General features: G+C 43.8%; 1 protein-coding gene across 1 annotated transcript; it reads left to right on the top strand.

Annotated features, from left to right (window-relative positions):
- The first annotated feature begins 4,384 nt into the window (after positions 1-4,384).
- MANSC1 (MANSC domain containing 1) lies at positions 4,385-11,213 on the top strand. The gene is made up of 3 exons (XM_005510493.3): positions 4,385-4,908; positions 5,703-5,843; positions 9,884-11,213. The coding sequence occupies exons 1-3, from the start codon at positions 4,689-4,691 to the stop codon at positions 10,867-10,869; spliced, it is 1,347 nt and encodes a 448-aa protein (XP_005510550.2). The 5' UTR covers positions 4,385-4,688; the 3' UTR covers positions 10,870-11,213.
- Positions 11,214-12,153: the final 940 nt, after the last annotated feature.

The following is a 12,153-nucleotide window of genomic DNA, read 5'->3' as shown; positions in this document are numbered from 1 at the left end:
ACCAACTTTCACAAGCTGTAGGCTGTACCATGTGCTTTTGTAACCTAATAGACCTTTCTTTCAACTACCTGAACAACTGCTTGACTCCTGCCAAAATAACAAATATATAGTATGAAAGCAATATAATTATTTTGGGGGAAGAACAAGCGTTTTTTGTAGAATCATAGAATCATTTTGGTTGGAAAACATCTTCAAGATCATCAGGTCCAACCACTAACCAAACACTGCCAAGTTCACCTCTAAACCATGTCCCTAAGCACCTCATCTACACATCTTTTAAACACCTCCAGGGATGGTGATTCAACCACTTCCCTGGGCAGCCTATTCCAAGGCCTGGCAATCTTTCAGTCGAGACGTTTTTCCTAATATCCAATCTCAACCTCTGCTGCCACAACCTGAGGCCATTTCCTCTTGTACTGTCACTTGCTACTTGGAAGAAGAGACCAACCCCCTTCATGCTACAACCTCCTTTCAGGTAGTTGCAGACAGCAACAAGGTCTCCCCTCAGCCGCCTTTTCTCCAGGCTGAACAGCCCTAGTTCCCTCAGCCGCTCCTCATAAGACTCAACCAGCTTCATTGCCCTTCTCTCAGTGAGCTCCAGCACCTCAATGTCTTTCTTTCTTGCAGTGAGAGGCCCAAAACTGAACACAGGATTCAAAGTGTGGCCTCACCAGTGCTGAGTACAAGGGGACATTCCCTAGTTCTGCTGGCCACACTATTCCTGATACACACCAAGATGCTGTTGGCCTTTTTGGCCACCTGGGCACAATGCTGGCTCATGTTCACCTGGCTGTCAATCAACACCCCCAGGTCCTTTTCCACAAGGAATCTTTCCAGACACACTTCCCCAAGCCTGTAGTGTTGTTTGTGGTTGTTATAACCCAAGTGCAGGACCCAACATTTGGCCTTGTTAAACCTGATACAACTGACCTCAGCCCATCAATCCAACCAGTTCAGATCCCTCTATAGAGCCTTCCTACTCACCAGCAGGTCAATACTCCCCACTCAGTGTGGTATCATCCGCAAACTTACTGAGAGTGCACTCAATCCCCTCATCCAGATCATTGAAAAAGAGATTAAACAGAACTGGACCCAATACTGAGCCCTGGGGAATACTTGGGGAACGACCAACTGGATTTGGCTCTGTTCACCACAACTCCTTGGGCCCAGCCATCCACACAGTTTTTTTCCCAGTTAAGAGTACACCCATCCAAGCCATGAGCAGCCAGTTTCTTGAGGAGAATGCCATGGGAAACAGTGTCAAAGGCTTTACTAAAGTCTAGGTACACAACATCCACAGCCTTTTCCTCATCCACTAAGCGGGTCACCTTGTCACAGAAGAAGATTAGGTTAGTCAAGCAGGACACAACTTAGTTTACAAACTTGAGTTCCTAAACTGTAATATGCACACATATGATTTAAGTCACACCCTTGAGTAGCCTCAGTGGCTTTTAAGGAAGGACTGGCAGTGCTTAAAGAGAAACGCCATGTTTAAGGATGAAGTGCATGATTTCCATAGAATTACAGCATAACCAGTGCTTGCCATAATGTCATTTGACATTATCCATCAGTCTTGGACAAATTTTAAAATTAGCTCTATTGGATCAGCACACTCATCCTAATTCATGTCCTTTCCACTTCTGTGTAATGGACTTTTCACTCCTCTCTGAAGTGTCTTCATTCATCACTGCGAAAGCATGAATTTGCGGTGTATCACCACCCCAGAACAGTTTTAATTTACTTTTCAACCAACATAGGTGCCTACCAAGTGGAATTTCAGAACTGAAAACATAATTAAAATAAAGGTATATTTTAATGTGTTAGTTTTGTGAATTCTTTATTTTGCCTCTAATGTGGATATAATACAAATCCTCTGTAGTGTCCTGCAGCCAATAACTAAATTAATGTACCTGAAACAGCATACGTTTGTACATATCTACATTAGAATATATAAACCTGACATTTGTATTACCATGACCCAAGCAACTTAAGGGGCTTGGCAAATATTTTAAATAGTTTCTTATCAGTTTTGCTTTTCTTTTATGACTTACTCTTTATATTCAATGCTTGATATAAATTGACTGTCTGGTATATTAAATATGTGGCTGCAGGTTCCTTAGAAGGGCCTGGCTGGGGCTTAAGGCAAACTGTACCTTGAGCAGTGTTTTCTGCATGGCTTTTGATGGACCTCGGCTTCCCTGCACCTTGGCAGCCTGATCCAGCTGCTTTTGCTCTCTTCAGGCAGGGTGGGTGCCCTCCCTACAAAGATGATGTAGGAAGAGGGAAAAGAAGCAATGGTGGCTGGACCAGGGCAATTGTGTCATCCTGTAGTATCTGCCCTGCTCACATCATATGTCATATACATTGTATATCATATCTGCCCTTCTCCCATTCCTACAATCGTCTGTGCCTGTTTCCATGCAGGTCTCCACGTTCACTGTCATTCCAGTACTTCAACACCCCTAACTCTTAATGCTATTCCAACAGTCCTGGTGAAGAACCAATTTCTTCACACTCCAGTTACAACCACCTCAAATAGACTTTCGTCTTCTTTTTTTTTGACCTTCTTTCAGCTCAGTTACTCATACCACCACTATGTAAACAAAGGCAGGTGGCAGCTGGGGCTCTCCCTAACACAACTAATATTTGTTCTTGCTTTCAGTGTTCATTCCCATAGTGTTTATCACTATGTGACAGAGTTAATGGGTGACACCTGAAATGTTCACACTGTCTTACAGCTTTTTCTTTTAACACAGAAAATGTTTTTACCAGCTTACCAAACGAGAGAGACTTAGCTAGAAAGAAACATTTCCTTAAACAAGTGTAGCTGAACATTTCAGGGAAAAGGCACCAAGAATGTGAGAATCACAATGAAACATTATTAATGAGGCACCACATCAGACATTTGATGTGAAATGAGATGATGGGCTCAGTCTCTTACAACACTGAGGTCCAAAAAAAGCCAGCACCCAGGTGGATTAACAAAGCAGACAGGGTGTGATGAACAAGTCAATCGCCCATCCCTTGGCACGGGTCCATGGTGTAAGGCAGGCAGCAGGTCCTTGTGAAGCAGGATGTGCCACCACTGCTGCTGGCACCATGGCCCCTTCCAAGGAAGAATCTCAGAGAAGTGAAATATCTCACCTCAATTTAAGCTTATTTCGTTAAAGTAAATGGCAAGTGTTTGCCAGAGACACAACCAGACTCCCTATTTTCATTATGCTACTCTAACCATTACAGTATGTAAAATAACCTGCCCTTTGGTATACCTTCACCCCTAAAAATAAAATGTCTTTTATTTACAGAAGACTGTATGATTTCAAGTATGATGCAGAATGAGACACCTGAGAGAAAAAGCATTTATTTTAAAATCCTTTCTTTCCTTGTACTCCTTACACTCTCAGCCACTTTTACTCTGAAATACTGCCCACCCCCACCAAAAAAAAAAAAAAAAAAGAAAGAAAAAGAGGAAATGAAAAATTTCTAAGTAAAAATATTACTATGTTACTTAAGCAAGAAATGGCACTAAGGCTGTTGAAGAAGGAATGGCTAACCCGCCAGTCCGTGCTGCCAGTAGAATCATGGAATCGTTTCAGTTGGAAGAGATCCTCAGTATGGTCGAGTCCAACCATAACCTAACTCTAGCACTGAACCATGTCCCTAAGAACTTTGTCTAAATGCCTTTTAAACACCTCCAGGGATGGTGACTCCACCACTTCCCTGGGCAGCCTGTTCCAGTGCCTGACAACCCTTTCCATGAAGAATTTTTTTCCTAATATTCAAACTAAACCACCTCTGGAGCAACTTGAGGCCATTTCCTATTGTCCTATCACTTGCTACTTAGGAGAAGAGACCAACCCCCTCCATGCTACAACCTCCTTTCAGGGAGTTGAAGACAGCGATAAGGTCTCCCCTCAGCCTCCTTTTCTCCAGGTTGAACACCTAGGCTTGTCAGTAGAATTCCTGTTCAGCAAACACCCTGTGCTCTGCTGTGGTTTGAAAAGGATTACTCAGGTAGCAAAGAGACGCTTACGCATGCATCGAAATATGCACATGTCCATTTAGACCAGGATATGCATAATTAATGGCTTTCCATTACAGCCTCAAAAAGCAGATCTCAGTCGCAGAAGGGACGGGCTAGGCTGCGGGAACAACCCATCACCTCCACCACCGCCTCCCCGTGAGGAGTTTCACCGGCTGGTCTTGTCCTTTGCACCTGGACGAGCCTCTGAGGCTGGTGAGCCGCTGGTCCGGAGCTGGGGCACCGCTGGCGCACCGCTGGGGCACCGCTGGGGCACCACAGCGGCACCACCGGGCGGGCAGGAGGGCGGGCAAGAGGGCGGGTCCGGGCCCGCCTCCCCCGCGGCACCTCCTCCCGGACGTGCGGCGGGTCGGGTCACCCGCGGTTCCCCGGCGCTGCCGTCCCGCCCGCGGAGCGGAGCCCAGCCCTGCCCAGCCCTGCCCTGCCGCTGCCTTCCCGCCACCGGGCGGTTGGGTGGGGTGACGGCCCGAAGCTACCCCCAGAAACGCATCCGCACCCCGGGGCCAGAGGCGGCGTCTCGGCGGCGGCTTCCCCGGCTCCGGGACGCTCGCTGCCAACTCCGGTTCCCGGCCGAGGAGTGTCCGTGGTGAGGGGCGCCGGGGGGCCGGCGTAACCCCAACCCCGCGAAGGGTCCACCCGAGGGACCATGTCTCCCGCCAGCTGGCGGTGGCCGGTTTGCTTGCTGGTGCTCACCTGCGTGATGGCCGGACCGTCCGTGAGTCAAGAGTGCTCCGCGGAGAAAATGGAAAATACCATCATCGATATAAACTTGTCACTGCCCAAAGGCATCAGGGGCGCAGAGCCGGTGTACGTCCCAAGCTCAGAAGCTTGCATTCGTGTTTGCTGCTCGGGGGAAAAGGTCTCAGGTAACCGGCTCCTCTTCGGTCTTTTCTGTTACTGTGTATGAACACTTGGGAAATTACTTTTGAATTTGCAGCAGCTTGCGGCTGCTATCCTGTTTTACCAAGTGTGATGTTAAATCTCAATGCAAGACCTCAGAGTATTCAGGAAAATAATTGCAGTAAAGAAACAGTGGTAATTTTAGATGTTAAAACATCTCAGACCCCCTAAAGTCCAAGGTACCCAAGCTGTATTTAGTAGGCGTGCTACAAAGTAACTGATATTTTGTGCTGCATTTAATTTTAGCCAAAAATGAGAGTACTTTTCCTTCTCTGAGACTGTTGGTTTTCATCAAAATCTTGCAGCAGCAGGAGGTAGAGCAGAAAGTAGAAATGTCAGGGATAAAAGTCTCCCCACCAAGAAGCAATAAGCCAATACATTCCTGGGCTGTGACAGGAAGAAGTGTATAAATAATTTCCTTTCCCGTGAGCATATCAAAGAGGTTCTCAGATTTATCAGCATTTATAAGCCAAAAATCATTATATAAAGTTGTGCTAGTGCAGTGTGGGTGAGGGGAGGATGAGGGATTGGACTCATTTCCCCAAGTTCATCTGTACAGGAAGAGGAAGGTGTGACCTTGCATATACTGGCCCTCGGCCATTCTTCTGCAGTCCTGGGCTGTTTATCCTGTAGGAATGTTTTATGTTAGTAGCTTCCCTCTTACTTACACGAGGAAAAACTAATTTAACAGACCAGAGCTTATTATCAAGATAGTATAAAAGTTCTTATTGCTGAAATTTGTATATATCATGTTTTGCAGGAGACAAGAAGTGCAATTTGATGATTTTTGATGCTCGAAGGACAGGCGCACATCCAAACTGCTACCTGTTTTACTGTCCTAGCACAGAGGCTTGTCCAATGAAACCTGCGACAGGCTTTGTGAGCTACAAGATAACTAGAGGTAAATAGTAGGAGCCACTGATCCCACACTAGATGACTTGTGCACCTGTGGCTTTTCAGTAGTGACCAGAAAATGTTTGGGGATTACGTTTTTAGTAAAATGTTCTAAGCTGAGTGTTTGCATTTGAAAATGCTGCTCTTTTGCTTTGTGGGGGATGGATGGGCAGGTGTGCGGTGAGCTCCTGCATGAGCCCACCTTCCTGGTTGGAATGGCATCCTGACTTATGGAACTCCTTCACATTAGATTCAGAACTCCTCATACTTTTCCCTTGCTTAAAACAAAAAGAAGCTGCTTCCATCTTGATAAATTCAATAAGGAAAATTTCTTGTTTGTGATGTTGAAGAGTATCAGTGAAAGCAACAGAAATACAATGCCCTCGTAGTTGTCTGCGTAATCAAAGGACCCATGCTACTTCTCCCAGGCAGTTAGCAATAGGACAAGGGGGCATGGGCTTAAACTCTACCAGGGGAAATTTAGGCTGGATATTAGAAAGAAATTCTTTACAGAGAGAGTGATCAGGCATTGGAATGGCCTGCCCAGAGAGGTGGTGGACTCGCCGTCCCTAGAGGTTTTTAAACTGAGATTGGACATGGCACTTAGTGCCATGATCTAGTAAACGGACTGGAGTTGGACCAAGGGTTGGACTCGATGATCTCTGAGGTCTTTTCCAACCCAGTCGATTCTGTGATTCTGTGTGATTCTGTGATGAATACCCCCTCCCCACACACACAAGCAGAAACATGGAGCAAATGTTGGGCAAGCCTTGGAGTGCAGCTGTGATGTTGCTGAGTAACTAGCAATAGCAAACACTGTTTTCTGCTGTCAGTTGGGGAACCTGAAGCACAGATGCAAACTGACGAAACTCAAAGCTTCATGGCATGCGGGCTGCACGTTCAGAAATTTCTCATGATCTGTCACGTGCTGTGGGATTTTTAATAGCAAATCTTACTTGTTGACTGACAGTGACTTGCACCAGACCCATTTGAACACCTCAGATAAGGAACTGATGATTAGACTGTCGTCCTGCCAAGGGTTCACAAGGTGGTGCCCGTGTGGCTGCTTGAGAGAGCAGGAATTTCATATTTCCAGAAACTGAACTTTCGCTGAAAAAGAGAACTTTCTAAGACAAACTATGCAAGGAGCAACAGCACAATATATAGAAAGATTATTCAGTTAATGTTACTAAATATTTTTGTGCAAGCACAATCACACAGGAATTGGGCAAAAGCAGTGTACAACAAATGAATTGCATGCCTGTAAAGTTATCATTACAACTACTCTTCTTTTCTAGGTTTTCCTCCCTAGAAGAATATAGGGGATGCAAACAAAGAAACAGGAAATATAATCATGCTTCTGCTTTCGTCCTGCATGTAGTGTAATGCTCAGTTAACATATATAATCTGTTTCTCATTTTGCATTTTTTAGCTTCTGTGAACATTGAGTTATGGAAAGATTATGCTAATTTGTTTACCTTATGTTCCTGATAAGCTCTCAGAGGTAGCTCCTGAGCGGTGTTGGTACTGACAAAAATTTTGAGCTTTGCTTTTTCATATGAGAATCAACATGTGGTTACATTGAAAATCAAACTAAAAGGTGGAAAGATACTTTATTGGTAATAAAGCAACTTAAAATACTGATGCGAGGTTAGTAGGGAAATTTTGGTGTTTGGTTTGGGTTTTTCAAGTATTGTTGTGGCCACAAACCAAGGGAAACAACCTATGGTTTGGGCAGTAAAACATTTCCTGGTTGCAGTTGCAAAGAACTATTGCTGAAAAATAAGTAACTTTTCTGATTTCTGCCCTTTGGGTACTTTTGTGGCATTTGCCTTTTCCTCCTCACTAAGATACCCAGGCAAGACTGATGGGTTCTGGCAAAGTAATGTGTTCAGGAGGTGTTTAGGTTGGTTTTTAAGTGACAACCTGAAGTTTGGTTTCTAATGCAGCTTATTGGATTTGAGATATCAGCAGGACCACTTTGTTATTTTTAATCTCTTTTTAAAGGTTGACTTGTGTAGTGCCCTTGCTCTTTCTTACCAACAAGCGTATCTGTCCTTGTACCCCAGCTGTGCCTTGCACATGACAGTTTTGCATGGTTGCATTTGGGAGCTTGTAGGATGAAACGGAGACGAGTACTGTCTAGGCAATGTCTGATGCTGAAAATGTGAAGTACAGTTAGTTAATGCAGGCAGTTAATTAATCTGAGCGCTGTGGAGTAGCAGCGATACTTAACTCCCGCATGGGACTCGTCACATTGCCTCCTTGTGCTCCCTCTGCCTGTCCTTTGAACGCTGTGTGAATGCTCAGTGCTTTTCTCACTGTTGCCCAGGCGAGCGTACTGAAGATGTCACAGCGTGCTGCAAGTGCTTTGGAGCTGTCACACAACATCCACTGTTTGTTTGAACGCATCTGCGGGGTGGCATCGGGAACAGGGAAAAGGCGAGTTGGGGACTAACTCTGTGGTGGTGACAGGCTGTTTCCTTGCTGGTGTGGAAATGTGTCCAGAAGCTGCAGAAGCAGCTGAGAGCTCAGGCATCTTTGGCCATGCAGTTTCTGATTCTGTAATAACTGAACATTTTGTTATTTAAAGCCATTCTCCAAAAAACAAAACAAAACACAGTATGGCTTTAAGTCAGACCTTGTGGTTGGAGTCCATAATGTCTATTTAGGATCTTACTTTGATAACAAGCTGGTGCCTGACTGGAAGGGTAGGATTAAAATTGGCATCTATGGTTCAGGCGAAGGGGTTATTGTGCTCTTGTCTAAAGCATTACTATTTTTTTATTTGTTGGTTTTGGTGGGTTTTATTGCACTTCAGTTTTCTTTTGGAGTCATAAGGCTTGGAAATACATACTAAGACAGCAGCCAATTAGATTTCTTTGTATAATAAAACTGGCATAAATCCAGCCCTCTAGATAAGAGTTCCCATGTGAGAAAAAAGTTACAATGAAAATGTCATGAACTTTTTGTTATTTGTTTCAGTTCCAGTGCAGTTAACAAACCTTTTTGTCTCTATAAAAAAGAGATGAGTGAGAGTCAGGACTACCTGAGATCATGTTCTCTTTTAAATGTTCTGTGTGGCAGCTGAATGATGACATATACATTTTAATTATAAAGTTAATTGTAAAATTTATGTATATATACATACAAAGATCTGAATAATTAGCCAACCTTTCCAAGAACTCATGCTCACCTGAGTTCTCTCTATAGTATCTGTGTATAATCAGGTAGCTTCTAGGATTGTCATTTGTAGGGAATTTCTGTCACATAACGCTGTTGCCCTGCTACCAAATTCTATGAAATGCCTTTCACTTGCCCATTTTGCAAGGAATACATATCTACCTCTAGAGAAATTACAAAGTGTGGTCTGCCTCTTGTGGAGGTCTTCCCTGCAAAGACCTCAAATACTCTTGAAGCAGTGTCTTTCTTCTAGCACAGTAGTAGGAGGTCAGGTCTCTCCTAAGAGTCAGTATGTGTATAACATGGCCTATAAAATGGGGGTGTTATTGCCACCTTGTATCATGAGACAACTTTTGTATGTGAATTGAATTCTGCCAAGCAGCCACAGGATGCTTGGATATTACAAGAAAGGGGAGTATATAATAATCTTTACTAGGTGGAAATGTGTACATTTGATAAAAGTGAAGTTGATGATATCTACTTCTTAATTGACAGAGGCTGAGGATGGTTTGAAGGCAATGGGCCTACTCACTCTGCTTTTCACCTCTAGATAAACATTATATGCATGCAATATGCGTATAGAACCATCAGATTGGGGTGATCACTCTGCACAGGTAAATTCTATCAGAAGCTGCAGTCAGGGTCTGACGTGCCCAGGCTTGAGGTCCAACAGGTCTTATGCCACAGACAGAATTTAGAAGTCACTCTACATATTTTAAAGAAAGGAAGATTGTGATGCCTCAGTTTCATTACTCATCGCTTTCTGGAGCCCCCTTATATCTCTCTTACTAAGAAATACAAATACAGTCTGTGGTATAAAAAATAGGTTTAATAATTGAATACTTCTATTTCCTTTCTCTCCAGACACCAATGCCCTAGAGGATACGTACTTCAAAAGTGAGGATTTTTCTTCAAATGGGTCTTCGGAAGCTGGAGCCTTTATTCCTCGCAGTCAGACTAGCCGTCAGAATCATACCGCTGCTTTGCAACCGTCTGTCTTTCATCAGGCATCTGAACTCCAGAACCACCTGGGCCAGCATTTAGACAGCAGTGAATTTCATACAGTTTTTCCTGAATCTCAAAGAGCAAAACATCCTGAGAGCTTAGACCCTATCCTAGGGCAGAAAGTAATTAATCTACTGTCAAATACATCTTCTGCTGTTCGAGTTGGAAACCCCTCTGCTTTGTTCCTCACCACGCAGTCCAGTGGTCTCAAACCCAGCGGAACTACTCTTACTCCTCTGTCCACAAGCAGCAGCAGACTGGAATCTACAGCCTCTCTGCCTACTGGTGTTGCTAAAGCTACTTCTGTCACCACCACCACCACCACCACAGCTATCTTACCATCTACTGCAGCCCCTAGAGCTAAACCTGGCATGCCTACCAGCAGCATAGCTGCTACTCATGTTCCTCTTCCTAGGCCCACAACTTCTGCTTCCACAACCAAGCGGGTGATGAATTCCAGACCTGCTACCACCGTGTCAGGGCTAAGAACTCCAGGCATCACCCTTGAGCCAACAGTTGTCTCTTCCAGCAACACCAACCATGTTACCCTCCCTGCTTCTTCAGGTTTCACTCTGTCTACTAGTGATTCCCCCACGGCTTCCCAAAATGACGCTCAGGGTTATGACCTGTCTGATTCAGAAAGCTACCTGCCAAAGGGGTTTCTGAGAGGGAAAGATCTTGTTCAGCTGGGAGAAAAAAGCAGCCTTGTAGTGGCTTTGATTTTTGGGGTGATATTCTTGTTGCTAGTTATTGCATTGACAGGGAAGAAAATACACGAGTCCCTTCAGAAGAGGCATTATACCAGACTGGATTACTTGATCAATGGAATGTATGCTGATGTATGATGGGGAGAGGGAATAACATTGTGAGGAGTATCTCTCATCTTTGAGAGGACAAATATGAAATAGAACAGTAGATATTGAAATCTCAGAAGAGGATGGATTCCATTTTTTGGCCACTAACTGGAAAGTGATGAATGGCTTTGGTGGAGAAAAGAACTGCTTTTTTTTGCGCTGAACTGTAATGTCTATAATTTTTGATTTATTACTAAATCCAGAAAATAAACACTAAAATCCAAGTTAAGCTAAGAAGGTTTTATGCTTAAGGAGAAAAAGCATTTGAAGAACTTAATCTGTACTGTGACAAGTGAAATAGAAGTACATCTAATAAACTGAGTACCTGTGCAGTGCATGAGTGTTTTTTATGCTATTTGCACCCCAACGCCCTAGTGTTAGGCAACTGTCTGGAAATCCTGTTTACTCTTATTTGTAGCCTTAAAGGAGTACTTAGTAGCAGAGCTTTGCATCAGAATGGTTTTAGGTGCAAACAGTAAAAATTATAATACATGTAACATAGTTGGCTTAATTTTCCTTAGCTACTTATAGTTTCTGGATATACATGTATCTTTAATGCTTTTTCTGCATACATCACAAGCTGTCCTTAAAGCCACATGCTGCAAATCTGAGTTTGCCTTTTCCAAAGAGTTCACAACCTGTAGCACCTTGTTTTTTTGCAATATGTATCAGAGAGAAAGAGTTTTTATCATATCAAAGTAAAGCAAGCTGCAATCAAGGAGCAGATGGACAAGGTTTGTGCTTCTGATGTTCTACTTCCCTCACCAGGCTGGTGGCTCTTGAGAGTGCTGCTTCCAACAGTGGTGGACTTGTTGTGCCTCCTGAACACACAGAGCCCTTATCAGCACTCAAAGCACACCCTCTTTGCTTCTAGGGTCATCTTCATGTGACTGGGAATAAGCATAACTGCTCCGTTTTGTTTCCTCAATTCTGGAACAAGAGATGAGTGAGAGTACATGTGAGCATCTACTGCTTGCTACGCAGCTTTCAGTTCGTATTATTCACGTTTTCCCTCACACACGCACAGTCTAAACCTGTTTTTAGAATGAAAGGCTAGATTTAAAAGTGTGGCAGGCAGCATAATCAACGACAAACATCAAGAAGGAAGGGTGTTCCATGAATACAGGGAAATAATTCTGTTACAAAGTATGAAACGTGACTCACGTCCAATAAGTTCTTAGATCTGTCAGGCTTAGTGCAGTGGAAAGTAGGCATGATGCAAAAATGGCCTCAGGGCTCTGACAATAACTTTATGCAGAAAATTATCTGAAAATA

The sequence above is a fragment of the Columba livia genome, chromosome 1 (assembly GCF_036013475.1).
Source record: "Columba livia isolate bColLiv1 breed racing homer chromosome 1, bColLiv1.pat.W.v2, whole genome shotgun sequence".
NCBI classification, from domain to species: Eukaryota; Metazoa; Chordata; class Aves; order Columbiformes; family Columbidae; genus Columba; species Columba livia.
Note: the sequence above shows the minus strand (reverse complement) of the source record. Positions and strands in the feature narration are given on the sequence as shown.